A 25,249-nucleotide genomic window follows, 5' to 3' on the forward strand; every position below is an offset into this window, starting at 1 on the left:
GTGTAGTGTCTGTGGTGCAAGGTGTATTATGTACATACAAGGGCTTTAAAGCAATTAAAAATAATCACAATTAAAAAATTAATCACAGTTAATCACCTGATTATTTTCACTGTTAAATGATAATAGAATACCATTTATTTAAATATTTGGGATGTTTTCTACGTTTCCAAATATACTGATTTAAATTACAAGACAGAGTACAAAGTGTACAGTGCTCACTTTATATTTATTTTTTATTACAAATATTTGCACTGTAAAAAACATTTTGAATTCACCTAACAAATACTGTAGTGAAATCTCTTTATCATGAAAGTTGAACTTACTATTGTAGAATTATGTACAAAAAAATAACTGCATTACAAAATAAAACAATGTAAAACTTTAGCACCTATGAGTCCAATCCGTTCTATTTCTTATTCAGCCAATCACTCAAATAAGCAAGTTTGTTTACATTTGCAGGAGATAATGCTGCCTGCTTCTTATTCACAATGTCACCTAAAAGGTGAGAACAGGTGTTTGCATGGCACTGTTGCAGCCGGTGTCACAAGATATTTACATGCCAGATGCGCTAAAGATTCATATGTCCCTCCATGCTTCATCTACCATCCTGGAGGACGTGTCCATGCTGATAGCAGGTTCTCCTTGATAACAGTCCAAAGCAGTACAGACTGACACATGTTCATTTTCATAATCTGAGTCAGATGCCACCAGCAGAAGGTTGAATTTCTTCTTTGGTGGTTCCGGATCTGTAGTTTCTGCATTGGAGTGTTGCTCTTTTAAGACTTCTGAAAGCATGCTCCACACCTCGTCCTTCTAAGATTTTGGAAGGCACTTCAGATTCTTAAACCTTGGGTTGAGTGCTGTAGCTATCTTTAGAAATCTCACATTGGTACCTTCTTTGCGTTTTGTGAAATTTGCAGTGAAAGTGTTCTTAAAAAGAACATGTGTTGAGTCATCTAAGGGCTGGTCCACACTAAGAAGCGGGGTCGAACTAGGGTACGCAAATTCAGCTACGTGAATAGCGTAACTGAATTCGAAGTACCCTAGTTCGAACTACTCACCCGTCCAGATGCCACGGAATCGAAGTCCGCGGCTCCAAGGTCGACTCCGCCACCGCCTTTTGCAGTGGTGGAGTACCGGAGTCGACCGCGGCGCTTCCGTAGTTCGAACTATCGCGTCCAGATTAGACGCGATAGTTCGAACTCCGAGAAGTCGAACTCACCGCGTCGACCCGGCTGGTAAGTGTAGACTAGCCCTAAGACTACTATAGCATGAAATATATGGCAGAATGAAAGTAAAATAGAGCTGGAGACATACAAACCTCCCCCAAGGAGTTCAGTCACAAATTTAATTATCACATTATTTTTTTTAAATGAGCATCATTGGCATGGAAGCATGTCTTCTGGAATGGTGGCCGAAGCATGAAGGGGCATACGAATGTTTAGCATATGTGGCACGTAAATACCTTGTGATGCTGGCTATAAAAGTCTCATGCGAATGTCTGTTCTTATTTACAATGTCACCAGAAAGTGAGAAGTGGGCATCTGTATCTCCTGTAAATGTAAACAAACTTGTTTGTCTTAGGATTGGATGAACAAGAAGTAGGACTGAGTGGACTTGTAGGCTCTAAGATTTTGCGTTGTTTTGTTTTTGAGTGCAGTTATGTAACAAAAAAAATTTATGTATGTAATTTGCATTGTCACAATAAAGAGATTGTACTATAGTACTTGTATGAGGTGAACTGAAAAAACCCTATTTATCATTTTACAGTGCAAGTATTTGCAATAAAAATAATATAAAGTGAGCAGTGTACACTTTGTATTCTGTATTGTAATTTAAATCAATATATTTTAAAATGTAGAACACATCCACAAATATTTAATAATTTTCAGTTCAATAAATTTCGATAAATGTCTAGGGGTATAATTGAAATGTGATAAAATTGAGGAAAGGAGAAAATTTCAGACTGAAGCTCAGGAAATATTTGATAAAAGTGAAATTTGTGAGATTCTGGAAATAGTTTCCTCCAGAGAAATGGAGAAAACTTCATACCTGAGTGGCAATATTTAGAGCAGGAATAGATAAAATTCTGAGCTTGGATGCACAAAATGAATTAGGTATGTAAGTCCCTAGTTGAGGCTCCTCAATCACAGTGTGAGGCTCCACAGAGATGCACAGGCCCCCTGACAAATCCTGTAACATGATGTGCTAAAAGAGGAGCTAATTCAGCACCGTTTCATTCCAATATCCATCAATATTTATTAACTGGGACCTAATTAGAAGATAGGTAGTTAACAGAGTGTCAATTAACTGAGTAGAGCTATAGCTGAAGGGCTAATTGAAGGGGAAGCCACACCAGCAGGTGTGGTGGGGTTATATAAATTGACAGTAGCAAAAACACTAGAAACAGTGCTTCTATATCATGGGAAATTTCCCAAAATCTGGGAATTTGTGAGTAAAATGCTTTGAATGAAAGTTCCCAATTTCCCAAGTTGAAACATTTTACTCACAAATTCCCAGATTTTGGGAAATTTCCCAGGATATAGCAGCATTGTAAAAAACTTTATCTGGGAATTTTTCACCAAATTTGGGAAATTTTTAGTGCTAGGTTGGGAAAAGTTGGCATCACAATGTAGAAGCACTGACTGGAGAGGAGGTAGCCTAAAGGCAGGCAGGAATGGCTACCAGGGCCGGCTCCAGACCCCAGCGCGCCAAGGGCGGCAGGCGGCTCTGGTGGACCTCCCGCAGGCATGTCTGTGGGAGGCTCACCGGAGCCGCGGGACCAGCTGACCCTCCGCAGGCATGTCTGCGGGAGGTCCACCGGAGCCGCGGGATCTGCGACCGCCAGAGCGCCCCCTGCGGCGTGCCGCCGTGCTTGGGGCACCCCAAATCCTAGAGCCGCCCCTGATGGCTACTACTGCTGCTTTCCCCACAGGCAAGTAGGGAATCTGGCTATGGACTGTAAACAAAGGAAGGAATGTGTGCTTGCCTTAATTTGCATTTAAACAGTAAACAGAGTCAAACTGGAAAGGGAAACAAAGGAAATTCAAACAGGTGAAAAAGCAGCAGGGAATATCCTTTGACATAGAGTCTTTGACTCCTGGGTCTCAGCTGAAAATGGTGTTCAAGAGGCGGGACTGAAACTATAAAAAGGAGGAACAAACACTCTCCCTGCTCATCACATTCTCTGCACTAGAAGAGACAAAGGAAGCAACCATTGGACTCTGGAGGAGGGGTCCTGACCTCCACTCACCTGAGATGTGAGCAGGTCTGCCCAGAGGATTCAGGGGGCCTGGGGCAAAGCAATTTTGGGGAGCCCCCTTCCATAAAAAAAGTTGCAATACTATAGAATACTATATTCTTGTGGGGGCCACTGTGGGACTCAGGGCCTGGAGCAAATAGCCCCACTTCCCTCACCCCTCCGGGTGGCCCTGGATATGAGAAATCCTTATTAAAACTCCTTCTCCCCCTTAGTGGGGGAGGACTTGAACTGGGTATCTCCTTCATCCCTTTGAGTACCCTAAGCACTGGGCTGAAAGATACAAGGGAAGCCAGGCCCCTCCCTGGGCTCCTTGCAAACATGGCATAGGTGCCTAACACCAAAGAGGGTTTCTAGCTAAGGATGAGTAGCAGGGGTGGGCACCTCCCTGCAACCTGGACTTAGGTGCCTGTTTCTGTGAGAAGGGTGAGGCTTACCCAGATCTTTCCTCAGCATCTCCCATGAGCTAGCTTAGGCAGTTCCCTGCCTAGGGTGCTGGCTTTTGTGAGTCCCATTCTAAGGTGCCCATCTCTCCCCATACTTTGAATAAGAACCTAGGCACCTCTCTCAGACTTTGGGAATTGCAATGGTTTTCTGGGCGCCAAAGAGTTAGGTACTGTGACACTGAGCCATACCTAATGCCTTTTGTGCATCCAGGCCCTAGAGAATCTAGTGTTCAGGAGCATCATGCCCTGTCTTCTAGTCACAAGATGTGACCTGACAGGTCTTTATCTCTAGTTTCTCTGGTTCATTGATGTTCCTGAAGTTCCTAGATTCAATTTGGCATCTGTTACACATTTCAGAACCAGACTGCTAGGCTTGTCCATTATAAGTAGTTAGCAGCAGTAGTACTTCGATGCTGATAATAGTTTATTTTTACAAGTTACTTTTTAAGACTCTTTCCAATTATAGTGTCTTGATTTTCATAACTGAAGCCCAGAGAGAAAAGAAACAGGAAGTTCTCAGTTAGTGTCTAATGAAATGCTCATTGGAACCCCATTTTGAGAAGTCTGAAAAACAAAAAATAATGTACAAGGATATGTTATCACATACTGATAGAGCCAATTTCCGTTTGGTGATGTCGCTGTACCTTAGTTTGACAGCTGCTTTCTCACAGATCCAGAAGTGCTCCTCTGTGCTGTAGTCGTTATTAATTTTCTCTCCATATAGGTAGCCACAATTATAGGATGGATACAAGTAAATCCTAGAAAATAAAGCATCATTTATTTTATTATGTCTTGAGATGGGCACTCTGTGCATGTATTTGGGGTGCTGTGTATTCACCAGTTTCCATGAGGTAAGTAATCTGCACCTGCCCTACAACTGGTTTAGATTGCTTTCCCCTCCAAGTCAGCTGAGCTGTACCAGGAATGTATAGAGGAGCCAGGCCCAGCTTGCCACTGCTTCTTGTCCACTCCCTCCTCACCCACGCAGAACAGGAATTAGCAGGACAGGCTGCAATTTGGTCCTAAATATTTAAAACTCACCAATTTTCTTTCACTGGTGAAAGAGCTGAGCCATCCTCCCAATACCAGCTGTTATTACTGGATTTATGTAAACCAATCCAGTAATATTGTGTTTTGTCTCTTGCAGGTACATGGTTCTGTGAGGAAATCACAACATTATTTCCAAAAAGAACTCAAGTTTTTTATCTTTCATAATTTGTGCCTGTTAAAAAATAACTAATGTGAATCAGTGACAGGAGAAATTCTGGCCAGTGGCATAGCATCCACCCTTCCTGATCTGCATTACAGGACTGTTCAAGTGTCTCAGACCAATGAACTGTTGCAGGACAGATGTAAGAATCACCTATCTAGCACCAGGGAAAGGTATTTAGGTGTCTAAAGATGCAGATAAGCACCCAGTAGGTTTTTAAAGTTCCTAGCTCCCACTAAAATCAATGGCAGTTAGGTGTCTAGGTACTTTTAAAATCCATCTAGGTGTCTCTCTGAACCTTCAGGCATCTAACTAAAGGCAGGTCTACACTAAGGGTGAGGGTCGAACTAGGGTACGCAAGTTCAGCTACGTGAATAGCGTAGCTGAACTCGAAGTACCCTAGTTCGAACTACTTACCCGTCCAGACGCCACGGGATCGAAGTCCGCGGCTCCAAGGTCGACTCCACCACCACCGTTTGCAGTGGTGGAGTTCCGGAGTCGATCGGAGCACGCGGGGAGTTCGAATTATCGCGTCTAGATTAGACGCGATAGTTCAAACTCCGAGAAGTCAAACTCACCGCGTCGACCCACGCAGTAAGTGTAGACATACCCTAAGTGAAAGTAGATAGGCAAAGATATTTGAATGTAGAGCTTTACTATCCCATTAGGCCTTTACACTGATTTCAAAATATGATTTGATTGGGCCAGATGAGATGTCTGTCTATCTCCATGACTGCATCCTGAGCAATTCCTGAGAGATGCTTCAAATGTTCATGCTGTTTCCTTTCTTCATATGCACTTTCCATCCCAGTCTTATTCTCTGTTCTTCCTTATGTCTCCTGAAGAGCCTGGTTTAGCCAACCAGGACATTTTGCTCCCTGAAAAATGATGACCCAGTCAGATATTTCTCTGAGCCAGGGAATTGCAGCTGAGGTCCAAGACTGTCTAGCAGGGTAATGGGCCATAGCGGTGCCAGTGATCTTCCAATACCTAACCAGTGAAGCAGAGACAGAAGCTCTCTCCCCTATCTTTTCCTACTCTTTTCTCTTTCCCCCTTAGTGTGTGTGTCTTGTTTTCTTTTCCGTTAGAAAGTCTCTGTGCAAGTAGAGAGAGAGGGAATAAGGGACTTTTTGTATAATGAAGATGTACTTGGTGGTTGTGTATGCATTTAATAGATGTTGAAAAGTCATTTTCTGTGTAATGTTGTACAAAGAAGGAAAGTGAGATCTTGGTAACAAAACAAATTACAGTTAATGTGGAGTCAGAAGAAAAGTAACAAAATTGGTAACTTACCCTTTTTAGCAACCCAACCTTATCCAGTCCTCACAACATATGCCTTGCAATAGGAGATAAGGGTCTGGTTCCCTATTTTCCTGCACCTTGTGTTGTTATTTACACCAGGGTAAAGTGGGTGTAACACCTACCAGATCAGAATGCTGGCATTTGATGGCCATTTTATCCCAGTGTAAATGAAGGCACAAATTTCAGAACCATGGTGAATCCAGCTCTATGGAAGTGTGAAAATCCTTCCCTTGAATCCTGCTAGCACCCAGAAGGGCAGGAAAAATGTTATCCCCATAGCACTGATCGACCCTGCTCCTTTAAGCACCCAGAAGGTGGTACCCCCTGGTGGAAAACCCATTGTTCATAACCACAGCAGGATCTGAGAGATGTATGTCTATTCTTTGCTTCTGGCAGTTCATCTGTTAGTCACTGGATAAATAACCATTAGAACTTACTGCCAGAAGCAAAGAATAGGCACTCTGGGGATAATGAGGCAATGGACCCATAGTAATCAACATGTAATTAATCTTTTAGGGGCTTCTGAAAAATTACATAGAGATAAAATAAAACAGGCTGGGATAGGGACCATACCAGCTTATCCCTGTCTTTTAGTACAAGAAGGGTGGAATTCTGTAAGGAACAGAATTTCTGGCTCTCTACCCATGACTTCTTCTGCACTGAAATGTAGAAACAGGTGTCGCCTCTCATCCATTGCCAGTTTGCAGGGCAGAGTGTACAACTGGGTCCTACAAAAGAAAGAAATTATCTCTATTTTCATCTTAAGCATTTCAGCAGAAAAGACAGGATCTGAAGCCATGGGTTTGAGTGGGCATAGATGTTGCAGAGTTGTAATGGATGTGACACTAATTGTCTGTGGGCCAAACTGGAGACTCTCACCAGCTTGTGTGAAATGAGCTGCCAAGTCTCAATTCTATTAATGTATGTCATGATCTCCATTGAGAAGTGGTGGATTTTTCATTGCTGAGAAATTAAAAACCCTGCAGTAAGAGCGTTATTATCAGGAGTCACCAACACATCTGCTACACATAGTCTTACAGGTTATTTTCCTCAGCATATGAGCAGGGTACAGTCTGAAGGAATACTACACAGTTGGGATTTTGAGGGAGGTTCTTTCTGACAGCTGTTACAAGCAGCCAGAGAGTTTGCTCTTTTTCTTAATCTCTGAAATTAAAGTCCATTCTTGGGGCAGGGCTACCTCCTGGGAACCAGTGATTAATGTGTGGGCTCAGATTCCTGAAAGCATGGATTGCCTGCATGCTGTTGTGACCACCTCTGCTCTGGGCCGTATATAGTGTGAACCAAGCAATTGCACTAAGGAAATATGCAGACTCTTGGTCATTGATTTCTCATCCAATGGGAAACTGACCGACCAGGCCCTGAAATCTGCTTTCAGTCAGCAACAATATATTTTAGTGAACAATCCTGCAATAAGCAACAATGAGTCCTGTGGCACCTTAAAGACTAACAGATGTTTTGGAGCATAAGCTTTTGTGGGTGAATACCCACTTCGTCAGACACATGACCTGCAATGGCTACAGAATGGGGATTGACAAGGTTATGAACTGCCAGGAACAAGCCTGTTCACATCTCAATAGATAAAATCACTATTGGTCCGAGTGTCCTTTATGTAAGACCCCTTTTACCCCTATGGAAGTGTAATGGGCCTTAAAGAGAGTGTAAATGGCTGCCCTAGCAGTGTAAAGAGAATCCCATCCTATGCTATCAGTTAAGGATGATCACTACATAACATATCTAAAGCAAAACTGCAAAAGCAAGGAAATGAAGTCAGAGCACCTAACAGTGAATACCCTCTACTCCTCAACCGAGAGAGTCACCTCACCAGGAGAGCAACCACTTTACAATACAGACACCACACTGCAATCTTTACACTGCCCCAGGAGGGATCCCAGCCTTCCATAATCCCCTTTCCAAACTCTCTACCTCTACAAACAGATCTGCCTTTCCCCAAGCACATTCCCAGCTATTCCTTCTGCATAATTCTGGAAAACTACACTTACTCCTGTTTCATGAACAAGCAGTTTCACAAAAATTCTTCTTATGAAAGTAGCCTCTCCTTTGTCAAACATCTTTCTCCTACAAATGATGCTGGACTAGAAAAACCCATTCCTGCCCACATGTGTTAGAGCCCCGTTTCAGAGAGGTGGCACATTACTAGGGGCATGTGAAAGTGGGACAACTATACTGCTCTCCTAACATGATCAAAAGCAGTCCTGGTGAAAATGGAACTCAGTTGTCCTTTTCAAAGCCAAAGCATTTCCATGCTTTCCACTGGAGAACTATTGTGCTTAAGGATCTATTTATAACATTTTCAGTCCTTCTTCCCATGTGGAAGCTGCGGTTGCTGAGTTGTGTGAGATTACAGTTCTGAAAGTTATCAATTTGAGTCTCATGCACCCTCCATTGGAACACTACCTCCAGTGTGGTCAGACACGGTGCAGGCTACATCACTCCCTTGTGTACTGCTGGCATGAAAGCTGATGTCCCTTCAGCATGTTGGCCCAATGAGCCCTTGGCTTTGGCTTCCCATATCTTAGACTACTAACCTCCATTGGGCAATAGAGCCAATATCTGAAGTTCATAAATAGGACATTTACCCCACTTCTCCAGGGTTCTAGGCACCACAATCTGATCTTTTCACCCCTGCTTATTTTTTTACTGGCTTGAAACCAAACTCCCCAGTTCCACCCTGGAGGTTCCATAGTGAATTCACTATAGGAGCAATCAATATTGCTCCTTAATTGATTAAAGAGGGCACCACTGAAAAGAGCTAAGTAAATAATTGTGTGTGGGGGGGCCTTGCTCAGCATCTGAAGCAAAAAAAAAAAGTCTACAAAAAAGTTCAGTAATTTTCAAATCAGTATAGAACTCTCTCACTGAAACAAATTCACGTGGGTCAAATGAAACAAAATTTCAAAATTAAAGTATATTTAGTAACTAAATTTTGAAATGGTTCAAATGAACCATTTTGATTTAGTTGAATTTTTTCCTAATTTTTTATTTGGTGGAATCCTATCCAAAGTTCTCAAATAATTTGCTCACCACTTTGGACATTTACTCTTCACTAAAAACATTGCCTAGTTCAATGCTGAATAACATGAAGTACTCTTGCTTCCCCACTGACTGAACATGCTGCTTCTTTTGCAATTCACTATCCTCTCCCAGTCCCAGAGAGACTGAATGAAAATTGAACCTTAATCCTCCACACTGTTCTGCAGACCACTAAGCAACATCTCAAGTGAACAGTTACCATCTGATAATGTTCTATGGCCCATGTGAAATCAGTTGGTTAGCAAAAATCCAGTTATTACAAGGCAGCTATCAACATCGCAAAAGCATCACAATAACTGGCATCGATTATCTGCTTTCTTAGCAATTTCAAAACAGAAGAAAAAGATTGACCGGATCATGAAGGAGGAATTCTCTTGTATCTCACCTCCCCACTAACTGCACACACTTAGTTGTGTTCCTTTCAATGCAAGGCCAGAGTTAATGAATAGGGATGTTGTGAGAATCGGATGGGGGAATTGTACAACCATTGCCCAACCTTATCTATTCTGGAATAAAGGACAGGAGTTTGTTTGCATAACAATCCTATTTACCATTATTCTCATTATTTTCATCTCCTTTAAGACACAAATGATTTTTCATGTCTTGCAGTCTTTTTGAAAAATTTGTTTGCAGAGTTTCCTGGTTCCTCGTGAGGTTCCCAATTTGTTTCTGGAAGTCACTGGAAACCTGAAAAACTGAAATTCACAAAAGCATTTTCCATTCTGATCATTTACAAATCAAAGTTATTCCTGTCTTTGTCCTCTTAATTTTAGCGATTCCATTCATCTGGTTTAAATGTTGTCACTTTTAATTATTACTACATGAAATAAGGCACATCACAGATATAGTGTAATTTTTTTCTATTAAAAATAGAGCCTTTAACCTTTTTGTCACCAATGTGTATCCAATGCAGATCAATATTAACCAAAAGACATCCCTCCTGAGAAGTGTACAGTATGAAATGAGTTAGTGGATGTCACTCCAGTTCCTAATGGGACATGTTTCCACATCACAAAAACCACCACCATAACTGGCACAAGATGGTTTCTCTTTGGCAATTTAAGCAGAGAGGCCAAGGAGTGAATGGGCTACAGCGATTGTCACTTGTAGCATTAATACTACTCTGGAGCAGAGCCAAGGTAACAGTCCATTAATTCATGAGTGTGTGTCTGGAAAATGCGTATTATCACTGCCCATGCTGTATCTTTGCAACAGTTAAATCATCAACTTCAGACTAGAAAAGATGGATATCAATCTGGTATCTTTTACAAGCCCCAAATTAGTTAATAAATATTGATACTTACACACAATCCCAAGGGCTAACATCCCTAGTAGCAATGCCAAGCACAGTATGAGGAAAGTCAAGGCAGCCGCACGCCATGTAGAGGATGAAGAGGGGACCCCTGGAGGAACAGCAGAATGAAGTCCAGACCAGTAAATAAATAAATATATTCACACACACTTAGTGCTTTAACAGAGCCAATTTCACAAAGCTGAAAACAATTATGAGCCAAATCAGGTGGGAGGAAGAATTTAACTTGAAAAATGTGAATGAAAATTGGGAATCTTAACACTTAACTAGATGCCCACAAATGTCACTCTGACAGAGAAGGCTGTGCTGGTTAAAATGCCATTCTGGAGACGGACGCACGCACGCATGGACGGATGCACACAAAAAGTGGAATAAAGGGGAAGCTGATAGTAATGAATATAAATCATTGTGAAATAATGTATCGCTGTGTTCACACCCTACACAGTATTGTAATAAGGTTTATACTAAATATGCCTTGTGAAACTGACAGATTGGACCCCCCCTTCCGGGGTGCCACCTGATGTGTTGGGGCCCCACTGAGCCCACCCATTCCATTAACCTGGGCTGCCTCACCCTGTCCTGGCTCTCATGCGTGCGTACACACACAGGGACACACACAGGTGTAGAATCACACAGAGTCTGTAATCAGTTCTGTGTGGGAAGACTCAGCTCAGAGAATATACCAGCACTGTGGTTCACACATCCTCTGGAGTTTAAACCCAAAATTATATTGTCTTGTGCTGTAGAGAGATCTATACAGCGTAAGCTCATGAAATTCTCCCCCTCCCTCAATGTAGAAATGAAATTTGCCCCTCCCATTATGAATTGCATAAACTGTGTTTTAGAATAAATAAAAACAAGTTTGTTAACCACAAAAGGTAAATTTTAAGTGACTATAAGAGATAGCAAACAGAACAAAACGGATTACTTAGCAAATAAAACAAAACATGCAAACTAGGCTTAATACATTAAAGAAATTGGCTATAAATAGTAATTTCTCACACTAAGTGTTGTTTTATGCAGTTTGCAGAGTTTCTTGAAGGTAAATTGCACTGCTTGTAGCTTAACTCTCCAGGTATACCCTCCACCGGCTGACCTGTCTCGCCTGGGCTCAGCCCCTACCTCCCCCAGCTTAGTTCCTTTGTTTCTTCAAATGTTTTCAGTAGTCTTCCTTCTTGGGTGGGGAGGCAGTGGAGAAGAGCCTAGATTAACTCACTCCCCAGCCTTAAATAGGATTTGCATATGGCAGGAATCCTTTGTTTCCCAGGCTGATCCCCACCTCCTTCCCGTAGAAGAGTTCCATCATTTCCAGATGGAATCCTGTAGCAGGTGACATGATCACATGACCCTGAAGTGTCAAAGCAGTATCTAAGGAGACTTCAAAGAAAGGAGGGAAATTAGTATCTTCAAAGTCCTATTGTCCTTTCTAATGGCCCATCCAGGCTGTTTGCATATTGTCTGGTGGACATTCCCCCAGTTGAAGACAGTTAAAATTACATCAATATTTCTAACTTCAGATACAGAAATGATACCCAATTTGTATGCATGTAATCATATGCAGGAAATTACCACCAATTGGAGAGGTTATGTCAGAAATTTAAAAACTCTTTTGATCAATATCATGGCAAAGTGAAGTTATAAACATAAGATGAGATCATGACTAAAAGTATCTTTTCCAGGGAAGTCTGAGGAGTGGGCAAACCAGTTCCTTAGAGACAAAGGACAAGCTGACACCATAGCCAGTTGTAAACAAGGCTAATGGACCATTGCCTACTAAGTGGCCATTCTTTGCCAGGAAAGGGGACAGGGACTAATAATCTACATTTTAGCAAAGACATAACATCGAGTTCCCTTCCACACAGACTGCCTGTTGCCTTGCTCCCAGCTGGAAATTATTCTCAAATGGGGGACAGGATTATAAAATGAAAGGGCAGACACCCCAAGGCACCCATTCTCCTTCACTTCTTTCTGTCATTCACTGAACAAGAAGGAACAATGGAAGCAGCCATTACACAGAAGAAAGAGCCCTGACCTAAGAAGTTTGTCCAGTAAGACTTTTGGGAGCAAGTGGTGACAGAAACTTTGCTTTAAATTTAACATAGTTTGTTAAGTTAGGCACTAGTGTTTTATCTTTATTTTTCTTATAACTGTTTCTGACTTTTATACCTCATTACATATAGTCACTTAAAATCTCTTTGTAGTTAATAAACTTGTTTTATTCTTTTATCTAACCCAGTGCATTAGAATCGAGATGTCTGGGAAACGCCATTGAGGATAAAATTTGTGCATATATTTTTTCTTAATAAAATGGACTTATATGAATTTGTTTTGTCTAGGACAGGGCTGAGCAGTACAGAACATATATTTCTGAAGGGGGGGAAATTCTAGACCTGGGGGTGTGCTGGGGTCACCCTTCAATATAATCAAGATGTGGCTAGCTGGCTGAAGCACACCTGCAGACATAGCTACAGCAGCAAAGCATTGTAAAGGGCAACCCAGGTTAGAGGGCAGGAGTGACACAGCTACTCATTAATCTGGATTCTACATTGGATATGTCACAATCAGAAGTTAGGAATTCCAGAAAATTGATAATGAAATGGAAAGCTGGCTAGATCATCGGGCTCAATGGGTAGTGATCAATGGCTCAATGTCTAGTTGGCAGCCAATATCAAGCGGAGTGCCCCAGGAGTCAGTCCTGGGGCTGGTTTTGTTCAACATCTTTATTAATTATCTGGATGATGGGATGGATTGCACCCTCAGCAAGTTTGCGGATGACACTAAACTGGGGGGAGAAGTAGATACCCTGGAGGGGGGGATAGGGTCCAGAGTGAGCTAGACAAATTGGAAGATTGGGCCAAAAGAAAACTGATGAGATTCAACAAGGAAAAGTGCAGAGTCCTGCACTTACGATGGCAGAATCCCATGCACTCAAAGGTGAAAGCAAGCCGGTACGGCGTACCGGCAAGAGCCAGTACACCGTGCCGGACTGCATCGACTTCCACGGCTGGGATTTAAAGGACTCAGAGCTCCCTACAGCCACGGGCAGCCCAGAGCCCTTTGAATCCCGGCCGCTTGGGGCTCCCCTCAGCAGCAGGAGCTCTGGGCCCTTTAAATCCCTGCCCCAGCCCCGCAAAGCTCAGGGTTCCCCCTGGCGGCCAGCGCCCTGGGCCCTTTAATTTGCCCCTGTTTCCTGGGGGTCTCCCAGCCACCTCTGCAGCTGGGAGCCCCTGGTTGATTTAAAGGCTCTGGGTCTCCCAGCCACAGCTGGTTCCCCAGGGCCTTTAAATCTTGAGAGGCCACACCTCCCCTCAGGACTCTGGCAGTACCGGTAAGTCCTGTAAGTTACTGTCACCCCTGCATGCACTGCTATAGGTGGGGACTGACTGGCTAAGCGGAAGTTCTGCAGAAAAGGATCTGGGGATTACAGTGGACGAGAAGCTGAATATGAGTCAGCAGTGTGCCCTCGTTGCCAAGAAGGCTACCAGCATATTACGCTGCATTAGTAGGAGCATTTCCAGCAGATGGAGGGAAGTGATTATTCCCCTCTATTCGGCACTGGTGAGGCCACACCTGGAGTACTGTGTCCAGTTTTGTTCCCCCCGCTACAGAAGGGATGTGGACAAATTGGAGCAAGTCCAGCGGAGGACAATAAAAATGATTAGAGGGCTGGGACACATGACTTTTGAGGAGAGGCTGAGGGAACTGGGCTTATTTAGTCTACAGGAGAGAAGAATGAAGGGGTATTTGATAGCAGTCTTCAATTACCTGAAGGGGGATTCCAAAGAGGATGGAGCTAGGCTGTTCTCAGTTGTGGCAGATGACAGAACAATGAGCAATGGTCTCAAGTAGCAATGTGGGAGGTGTAGGTTTGATATTAGGAAAAATGATTTCACTAGGAGGGTGGTGAAGCACTGGAATGGGTTACCTAGGGAGAGGTGGAATCTCCATCCTTAGAGGTTTTTAAGGCCTGGCTTGATTTATTTGGTGTTGGTCCTGCTTTGAGCAGGGGATTGCACTAGATGACCTCATGACGTTTCTTCCAACCCTAATTGTCTATGAAGCCATGGGACACATGTAGAAATCTATGGAAGCAGAGTTAAGGACAGTGAGAAGGAATTTTTAAAATATATTATGAACAAAATGAATCCTGACAATGGTATGGGTCCATTGCTAGATGGAAATGGTAGAATTATCAATAAAAATGCAAAAAAGGCCAAAGTGTTCAATAAATTTGTGTTCGGGGAAGAAAACAGATGACAGATGATGCAGTCTCATCATATGGTGGTGATAGCACTCTTTCCATTCCACTGGTATCTCTGGAGAATGTTAAACAAGCTACTAAAGTTAGAACATTTTAAAAATCAGCAGGTCCAGATAACTTGCATTCAAGAGTTTTAAAAAGGCTGGCTGAGGAGCTTGTTGGACCATTAATGTTAATTTTTATTAAGTCTCGGAGTAATGCTTCCACATTTCTGAAAGTTCCTCAAGCTAATGCTATGACAACTTTTAAAAAAGAGTAAACCCAGAAAACTATAAACCTATCAGCCTGCCATCAATTCTTGGCAAGATAATGGAGTATCTCATATGGGACTTGGTCAATAATGAACTAAAAGACTAACATAATTAATGCAAATCAGCATGGGTTTATGGAAAATAGATGTGGTCAAACTTGATTTTTTTTTATGAGATTACAAGTTCAGTGATAAAAATAATAGGATTGATATAATGTACTTTGCCTTGTGTAAGGCATTTGACTTGGTGCCACACCGTATTTTGTTAAAAAAACTAGAATGATATAAAATTAACGTGACACACATTAAATGGATTAACAACTGGCTAAAAATAGGTCTCAAAATGTAACTATATAGCATTTTTATTGATGACCTGGAAGAAAACATAAAATCACTGATGAAGTTTGCAGATGATACAATTTGGGAGTGGTAAATAACGAAGAGGGCAGGTCACTGATTCGGAGTGATCTAGATAGCTTAGTAAACTGGGTACAAGCAAGCAATGTGTTTTAATATGGCTAAATATATCATCTGGAACAAAGAATGCAGACTATACTTTGATGATGAGGGACTCTGTCCTGGGAAGCAGCAACTCTGAAAGAGGTTTGGGAGTGTTGGTTGATGATCAGCTGAACACAACCTACCAGTGTGATTCTGTGGCCAAAAGAGCTAATGCAATCCTGGGACCATAAACAGTGGAATCTCGAGTAGGAGTAGGGAGGTTCTTTTACATCTATATTTGGTGCTGGTGAGACTGCTGCTGGAATGCTGTGTCTAGTTCTAGTGCACACAGGTCAGAGAAAAGTCAGGAGAATGATTAAAGGACCAGAAAACCTGCTCAATCTATTTAGCTTAACAAAGAGGAGGTTAATAAGGACTTGATTTCAGGCTGTAACTATCTTATGTGGAACAAATATTTAATAATGGGCTCTCAATCTAGCAGAGAAAGGAATAACATGATCCAATGGTTGGAAGATAAACTAGACAGATTCAGCAAAAAAACAGCGAGGAATCTTTTTCTCCCCAAAATAAATTTGTTAGTCTCTAAGGTGCTACAAAGATTCCTCATTGTTTTTGCTGATACAGACTAATACGGCTACCACTCTTAGACAAACTCAGACTAGGAATAAGACATACATTTTTAATGTTAGCATAATGAACCATAGGAACAATTTACCTAGGGTTGTGGTGAATTCTCCATCACTGTCAACTTTTAAATCAAGATTGGGTGTTTTTCTAAAAAATCTGCTCTAGGAATTCTTGTGGGTATGTGAGAAACAAAGACACTGAGCCTGCTTCTGATCCTGAGTGGTCTGCTTGGAAAGAGCTGCAGCTACACAAGGTTCCAACAGAAGCCTGGTCTACACTAGGCGTTTAAATCGGTTTTAGGAGCGTAAAACCGATTTAACGCCACAACCGTCCACACTAGGAGGCACCTTATATCGATTTTAATGGCTCTTTAAATCGGTTTCTGTACTCCTGCCCGACGAGAGGAGTAGCGCTAATATCGGTATTAACATATCGGAATAGGGATAGTGTGGCCGCAATCGACGGTATTGGCCTCCGGGCGGTATCCCACAGTGCACCAGTGACCGCTCTGGACAGCATTCTCAACTCGGATGCACTGGCCAGGTAGACAGGAAAAGCCCCGCGAACTTTTGAAATTCATTTCCTGCTTCCCCAGCGTGGAGAGCTCATCATCACAGGTGACCACGCACAGCTCATCAGCACAGTTAACAATGCAGTCTCCTGAGAATCGAAAAAGAGCCCCAGCATGGACCGCTCGGGAGGTAATGGATCTGATCGCTATATGGGGAGAGGATTCAGTGCTAACAGAACTGCGTTCCAAAAGACGAAATGAAAAAGTATTTGAAAGAATTTCTAAGGCTATGACGGATAAAGGCCACAGCAGGGACTCCGTGCAGTGCAGAGTGAAAGTTAAGGAGCTCAGACAAGCCTACCAGAAAACCAAAGAAGCAAACGGAAGGTCCGGGGCAGGTCGAAAAACATGCCGCTTCTATGCTGAGCTGCATGCAATTTTAGGGGGCTGCGCCACAAGTACCCCACCCCTGACCGTGGATTCCGAGGTGGGGGTTGTAATCTCTGCCATGTCTGAGGATTATGCAGACGGGGAAGATGAAGAGGAAGAAGAAGAGGAAGACCTAGCAGAGAGCACACAGCACTCCGTGACCCCCAGCAGCCAGGAGCTTTTTATCACCCTGACAGAATTACCCTGCTCCCAGCCCTCACAAGCAACTATTCCACAGAATGACGCCATGGAAGGGAGCTCTGGTGAGTGTACCTTTGCAAATAGCAAACAGTGTTTTTTAAGCAAGCCTTTTTTAATGATTGATTTGCCCTGAGGACTTGGGATGCATTCACAGACAGTATAGTTACTTAGAAAAGTTTGTTAACATGTCCGGGGATTGAGAGGAAATCCTCCAGGGACATCTCGATGAAGCGCTCCTGTAGGTACTCCAGAAGCCTTTGCAGAAGGTTTCTGGGCAAGGCATCCTTGTTCCGCCCACCATGGTAGGACACTTTACCATGCCATGCATGTAGCAAGTAATCAGGTATCATTGCGTGGCAAAGCATAGCAGCGTATGGTCCCGGTGACTGCTGGCATTCAAGAAGCATCCGCTCTTTATCTTGTTCTGTTATCCTCAGCAAAGTGATATCGTTCAGGATAACCTGGTTAAAAATCAGGAATTTAAGTAAGGGGGGTGGCCATTTTTCTACTGGGTTCGTGGAATGCAGCAGCTTAAAAAAAACACTTTCCTGCATGTAGCAAAGCGGGGGGAGGGGAGGAGTGAAATGCCGATGATCTTTTCTGTTTGGTCACCGGCGAGGCGATCTTCCCCAAGCTACCGGACAAGCAGTGGGTGGGGGGGAGGGGGAAGGTTGTTGATTAGCAGGGAGCTAGCGTGGTATTAGCCATGCGTTGGGGGGGAGGGGTAAATCACTGAGACAGTGGCTTACCATGGCCGCATGCAAGCTGAATTCTGATGCCTGGACCTGATGTGTCTGTGAGATCTGTAACCCCAGAGCTGCAAGCAGTCACTATTAAGATGAAAAATGCGACCTTGTAGGAAATCACATGTGCTAGGTGAATACTGATGTTCACTGTGAAACAGTATAACCATTGTTCTGTAAAATGTATCTTTCTAAATATTTATCTCCCTCATGCAGCTGCAAATTTTTCAACCATCCCTCCTCCATCCCAAAGGCTAGCACAGATAAGGCGGAGGAAAAAGAAGACGCGAGATGAGATGTTCTCGGATATTATGGAAGTTACACGCAATGAAAGAGCTCATCTGAATGAGTGGAAGGACGTGGTTTCAAATTACAGGAAAGAGGCCAGTGAACGTGAGGACAGGAGGGACAACCGAGATGAGAGGTGGAGCCAGGAAGACCGGCAGGAAAATCAGCGGTGGCGGGATGCAACTCTGGGGCTGCTGCGTGATCAAACTGACATGCTCCGGCGTCTTGTGGAGCTTCAGGAACGGCAGCAGGATCACAGAGTGCCTCTGCAGCCCCTGTATAACCACCCTCCCCCCTCACCATGTTCCTTAGCCTCCTCACCCAGACGTGTAAGAACGCGTGGGGGGAGGCTCCGTGCATCCGCCCACTCCACCCCCGTGGACAGCCCAACCAAAAGGCTGTTGTTAGTCTGAATTTTTTTTTTAATGGCCTTCTCCATCCCTCCTATCCTCCTCCCAAAGCACACCCTTACTTCTCTCCCTCTTTTTATAACGAATCAATAAAGAATTCATGCTTTTAAATGAGAGTGACTTTATTTGCATAAGTAAGCTGTACTCGAAGGGGAGGAGTTGCTTACAGGGACTGAGTCAATCAAGGGGGTTGGGTGTTCATCAACAAACACAGCAGTCACACTGTACCCTGGCCATTGATGAAGCTCGTTTTCAAAGCTTCTCTGATGCGCACCGCTTCCTGGTGTGCTCTTCTAATCTCCCTGGTGTCTGGCTGCGCGTAATCAGCGGCCAGGTGATTTACCTCAGCCTCCCACCCCGCCATAAAGGTCTCACAGAGATTGTGGAGAATACAGCAAGCAGCAATAACATAGGGGACATTGGTTTGGCTGAGGTCTGAGCGAGTCAGTAATGTGCGCCAGCACGCCTTTAAATGGCCAAATGCACATTCCACCACCATTCTGCACTTGCTCAGCCTGTAATTGAACAGATCCTGACCACTGTCCAGGCTGCCTGTGTATGGCTTCATGAGCCATGGCATCAAGGGGTAGGCTGGGTCCCCCAGGATAACGACAGGCATTTCAACATCCCCAACTGTTATTTTCTGGTCTGGGAAGTAAGTCCCTTGCTGCAGCCGTTTAAACAGAGTAGTGCTTCTGAATACGCGAGCGTCATGAACCCTCCCTGGCCATCCCGCGTGGATGTTTGTGAAACGTCCCTTGTGATCCACCAGTGCTTGCAGCACCATTGAAAAGTACCCCTTCCGGTTTACGTACTGGGTGCCCTGGTGCTGCGGTGCCAAGATAGGGATATGGGTTCCATCTATCGCCCCCCCGCAGTTAGGGAATCCCATTGCAGCAAAGCCATCCACTATGGCCTGCACGTTTCCCAGAGTCACAACCTTTCGTAGCAGCAGCTTAGTGATTGCTTTGGCTACTTGCATCACAGCAGCCCCCACAGTAGATTTTCCAACTCCAAATTGATTCCCGACTGACCGGTAGCTGTCTGGCGTTGCAAGCTTCCACAGGGCTATCGCCACTCGCTTCTCTACTGTGAGGGCTGCTCTCATCTTGGTATTATGGCGTTTCAGGGCAGGGGCAAGCAAGTCACAAAGTTCCATGAAAGTGCCCTTACGCATGCGAAAGTTTCGCAGCCACTGGGAATCGTCCACACCTGCAACACAATGCGGTCCCACCAGTCAGTGCTTGTTTCCCGGGCCCAAAATCGGCGTTCAATGGATAGAATCTGCCCCATTACCATCAGGATCTCCAAAGCGCAGGGGCCCGCGGTTTGAGAGAATTCTGTGTCTACGTCCTCATCACTGTCATCGCCGCGCTGCCGTATCCGCCTCTTACTCGCCTCGGTTCGAAGGTCCTGGTTCAGCATATACTGCACGAGAGTGCGCGAGGTGTTTAAAACATCCACGATTGCGGTATTGAGCTGAGCACGGTCCATGCTTGCTGTGCTATGGCGTCTGCACAGTTCTCCAAGCAAAAAAGGCGCGAAACGGTTGTCTGCCACTTTCAGGGAGGGAGGGAGGGAGGGGTGAGGCTGTACCCAGAACCACCCGCGAAAATGATTTTTGCCCCATCAGGCACTGGGATCTCAACCCGGAAATGCCAAGGGGCGGGGGAGGCTGCGGGAACTATGGGATAGCTACGGGATAGCTACCCACAGTGCAACGCTCCAGAAATCGACGCTAGCCTCGGACCATGGACGCACAACACCGATTTAATGTGTTTAGTGTGGCCGCGCGCACTCGATTTTATAAAATCTGTTTTACAAAACCGGTTTATGCAAATTCGGAATAGTCCCGTAGTGTAGACGTACCCAGAGACTCTTCAACTGCAGGGGCTACAGATGGTCAGCACAGACCCCAGAGTAGGTGGGATCCCCACTGCAATCTGTCTGCAAAGCTCTTATGGAGCCCTTGGTAGAGATGAATGCTAGAAACTTTACCTGCCCCAACCAGGATAAATCCTTCACAGGCCACAGCAGCTGCCCTTGCTGGTGAAGAAAGTTGCTTCCCCTTTCTATGATGCATCATCCCCCCCTCTCTCTCCAGACGCCATCTAGTCCCCCTTAAGTGGTTTTTGTTCTTCTTAAATGACAATCTTTGTATTGGCAAAATATTTTCAAAGCTGGGTTTCAATAGAAAGGATGTAAAGAGTAGAACGTTAGAGCAGAATTCCCTAAACAGAACAAAGGATTAGAAATGTATATGAAAAAAGAATCTCATCTGCTGTGACACTAGCTAGGATAAAGTTACAAGGACCATTGATCCTCATACTTCAGGGCATGATCACCAGCTAGGTTCAGGAAGGTTGCTATTTTGCTGCCTTATATGAGTTGTATTCTTTTAATCTGCTTTAATGAGTTTAATGTAATGTTCAACTAATTATGCTATTTGATAACAGCTAGGAAATAAAGAAAAATCCAATGATAAAGATTTTAACTTGCATCTCCAGCTCCTAGAAATGTATGTTTACACAGACATCACAAATGGAATAAGATGTCAAACCCTCAAACCCTTTTGAAGCGAACCAAGATGTTACAACTCAATTTTATGAGCTCTTTGATTGAATATACATTTGAATCAGATCCTCAGTTGGAGTAAATTGGAATGATCCAATTAAGTCAGCATAGAGACACCAGGTTTTGACCAGTTCTAGCTACAAGTGAGTTAACTCCCCAATTACAATCCAGTTCCAATTTGGAGTCTGTATGGGACAGTAACTGTGTGCCCAGTTCATATTAACAAGGCTGAAGACCCTGTTAAATCCAGGTTAGTTCCCATCTTCACTTCAAAATAGAACGTTGTTTTAACCAGTCTTGTAAATGGGCCTCCCTACATGGCTGTTTTTGTAATGTAGACAGGCCCATGACCCACATGCTCTGAAAGAGAACCTGGCCCTGTGAAAAAAAGACAACATGCTGTAGTGGAAAGAAACAAAAGGGCTTTCTGAAATGTAACAGCTTTCATCTTAGCCAATATCCCATGTAATTAACTGCACATGTGTTTTTAATCTAGCTATATTTCTAGTCTTCTTATTGAGCCAGGTCCCTGTCATCCTGGTCTGTCTGCTTGGTGCTGCTCTGGCAATGCAAAACAGGAAGAAAGTCTACTTAACCATCTACATGGGAATCCCCATAGTAGGGAAATCCCTAGCTAGAGTAGCCAACTCCATACCACCTAGCCATAACATAAAGCAGGTGTCTAGGACATGACTGAGGAAGGGGACATGGCAAGAGTGCCCCTGCACTCCAGTGATCACCACTTGTGAAGGAGCCCCTTGGGCACTGTTGTAACCAGGCATAATTTAGAGCAGGCCTGAGGCTGCTCTAAATTATGCTGAAGGATGAGGCAGTCTCTAAGTGTGTGTCTTCATCTCTAGGGCACACCTGTTATCTAGTTGCAGCATCACAGAGGACTTTGGCTATCATACCACCTCTGGTGATTGCTTCTTTGGCTGCAATGGCCAGTCCCAGCCAATGTCTTCTCTTTAATCCTCTGTCTGGGTCTTCTGTAGCTCAGCCCTCTGGCCAGGTCACATAAGAGTTCATTGTCTTCCAGAGTAGCACAAACAACCTCAAACAGATCCTTAAACTAATTGCCCTTCTGCTCCTCTCAACTTCTCTGTAGTTCCCTTGTTTGTCTTCACACAGGGCTTTCCATGAAGAAGCCTAATCTGCTCCTATATTATTCTTCCACCATTGTACCATAGTTGTTAAAACTTACCCCAGAACTTTTCACTGCTGGACAGACATACCTTCTCTGCAGGCTCTTCCACAAAGTGAGCTCCCTCAGTCTACTTATAAGGCCTAGTTCCACCCAGTTGGCCTCAGGATTAGCAAACAGCAAATGTGGCTTAAACTCCCTTTTATCTTCTCCCCGCAGCTGCACTGAATGGAGCTTTGGCACAGCTGAGGATCTGGCCCCTTATATTTACTTTGCAATTTTTGTTTTTACTCTCTACCCAAGGCAAAATAAACATTGCTTATATTAAAGATACCTATGGCTCTGCTTCTCCTCCAACATGCACTGGTGCTAATCAGGATTAACCCCACTGAATTCAATGCAATTAGACTGCTGGAAAGACAGAACACAGTCAAGTTCCTGGAAGTGGTTATGTTAGGTGTTGGACTGCTTTTCTTGGCATGCTGAAGAGAAGGCGGTTCACTTTAAATCTCAGAGGAGACTGGGTTGGCAATGAGGGAACAGACCCACAGAGTTGCAAATAGGGTAGCCAGACAGCAAGTGTGAAAAATCGGGGGAGGGGGAATAATAGGAGCCTATATAAGAAAAAGACCCAAAAATCAGGACTGACCCTATAAAACTGGGACACCTGGTCACCCCAGTTGCAAAGCCTTTCTCAAAAGATGCTGTAAAGAAGCTGGCTGCAATTGGTGTGTGTCCAGAGAGCACTGAAAGATCTGTGTGCCGGCTTACAATATCCTCCTGGGGGCAGAGTATTAAATCTTCCTTTAAAGCTCTTGACATTGGTCAGTATCAGAAACAGAATTTCTTTCTTTCTCTTTCTCTCTCCAGCCTAGGCTCTGGGCATTTTACAATACTTAGATGGCCCAGATCCTTCACTGTGTTGTGACTAGGGTGACCAGATAGCAAGTGTGAAAAATCAGGACAAGGGGAGGGGAAATGGGGCGTGTAATAAAGTTCTATCTAAGACAAAACCCCTAATAATTGGGACAATCTGGATAAAGTCGGGACATCTGGTCACCCTAGCTGTGACCCCCTATGCGCTGCACCTTTGGGATACAGTGGCATAGCTAGCCCAGGAGGATCATACAAGTGCAGTAGCTCTGCTGTCAACTCCCCTCCCTATGGCTGGTGTAAAGCAGTGGCTCTGGAAAAGAAGGCACAGCTAGGGCTTCCCTGAACTCTGGAGGTCCCCAACTACTGTAATGACCATTTATGGTCACTAGCTGCAGACACAAGTTGGAGCAGCCTTCAGACTGCTCTAATTTATACCAGAAGACTAGCCTGTATGTAAAGACAGAATAAACTAACATCTTCCCTAAGGAGGTACAGCCCCAAGTTGAAGACTAAAGGCATCACAACTGGTGCCCTCAGAAATTTAAGCAAAAAGAGGAAAAGTCATTTGCAGTTTGATTCACTTAGCTGAATGCAAATCGTGCTGCAGAGGACAGGATGCAGGTTTGTGGTCTGAACTGGTCAGGGAGCCAGAGCAAACAAAATGTCAGGTTTGAGAGTGTTTTATTTAAATAATCTCTCATTCGTTGTTTAAGGAAAGGATCCATGAATCAGGTTTGTTTTTTGAGGAATGTTTTTCTTACACTTACTAATGTGCTCTTGGTGTATTTTTTTTAAAGTGACCTATGACAATGTCAAGTGTTTCCCCCTTCTCTGGCGGTGTTTCCCCTCTCACATGGAGATGCCACAAATGCGCCATACCGTGAAAGCAAGTTATCATTTGTCACCAAATGTTAAAACCTCCCATGAGAAAGAAGCAACCTGAAGCCGGTCATGAAAGAGAACAAAGATTCTCGTTTCCCCATGGACCAGAGTTTGGCAACTGTAAAATCCTAACCTAGGGCCACATCATCCCATGGATGATTCTACAGAAATCCCCACTGAATTCATTATGAACTGATGGCACAATATGTCCTTGAGATTGTCAGACTCTGCTCTAGAGCCTGATCCTCAAACACTTACTAACTTTCACACTGCTCACTCCCATGGGTAGTCCTGTGAAAGTCAATAGGATTACTCATGGTAAAAAATACTACTTTCAGCCATTAGTGTTCACAGGATTGGTTCCCTATATAATAAAATTATACGGGGAGGGACATCTCCCTCCATGCTTTGAACAACACTGTGCATGTTTCTCCACTAATCACAATAAAACAAGACAAATTCACCACTGGTGTGACTCTACTGAGAAGGATGGAGTTAAAGGAGTGAATTTGGCCCATTCTGCCTAATATTAGGTTGAGAGCACTTCCCAACCCAGCTACTTTAAGCACAACTAAAAAGCCCCATAGAAATTGTACCTTTTTCCTCAGGAGCAGCAGGTTTTGGGATATTTTCCAGTTCGTAAGATTTATTAAATTCCAGATCTGCATATGTTATTTCTTCTGTCATAGCTGGTGAAGAGTGAAGCTTATATTTCAAGACAAAAAATTAGAGCATGTTTGAGGTTCTGCAGCTATTGAGTGATGGAAAAGATCTGCTGTTTTAGAGAGGGCTCCTTTTTAATGCAATACAAATGAGGCAACCCGGATATCAGAACAGAGCAGCCCAGAACTTCCTATAACAGGATGTTACGAAAGAAAAATGTTCCCTTTTGACCGAGAAATTGTCCCTCTCTCTTTCTTCCTCTGTCTCCCTTCTCGCCTATCTGCCCTCCACTTATTTCTCTTTGCAACGGCTGAAGAAAACAGCCCT

General features: G+C 43.8%; 1 protein-coding gene across 2 annotated transcripts in view; it reads right to left on the reverse strand.

Annotated features, from left to right (window-relative positions):
- Positions 1–25,039, reverse strand: part of LOC120379112 (C-type lectin domain family 12 member B-like) — a 28,514-nt gene extending 3,475 nt beyond the window's left edge. Inside the window, exons 1-6 of one of the 2 annotated variants that reach the window (XM_039497147.1) lie at positions 24,856–25,039; positions 10,594–10,692; positions 9,841–9,984; positions 6,860–6,945; positions 4,747–4,862; positions 4,350–4,463 (exon numbers count right to left, since the gene is read on the reverse strand). In XM_039497147.1, the coding sequence (XP_039353081.1) occupies positions 4,350–4,463; positions 4,747–4,862; positions 6,860–6,945; positions 9,841–9,984; positions 10,594–10,692; positions 24,856–24,946 (650 nt within the window). In that variant the 5' untranslated portion in view covers positions 24,947–25,039. Of the gene's footprint in view, positions 1–4,349; positions 4,464–4,746; positions 4,863–6,790; positions 6,946–9,840; positions 9,985–10,593; positions 10,693–24,855 lie in introns of both variants that reach the window. The other variant, XM_039497146.1, reaches the window with a different exon arrangement.
- Between the last annotated feature and the right edge of the window lie 210 nt (positions 25,040–25,249).

This window comes from Mauremys reevesii, linkage group 1, assembly GCF_016161935.1.
Source record: "Mauremys reevesii isolate NIE-2019 linkage group 1, ASM1616193v1, whole genome shotgun sequence".
Lineage (NCBI taxonomy): Eukaryota > Metazoa > Chordata > Testudines > Geoemydidae > Mauremys > Mauremys reevesii.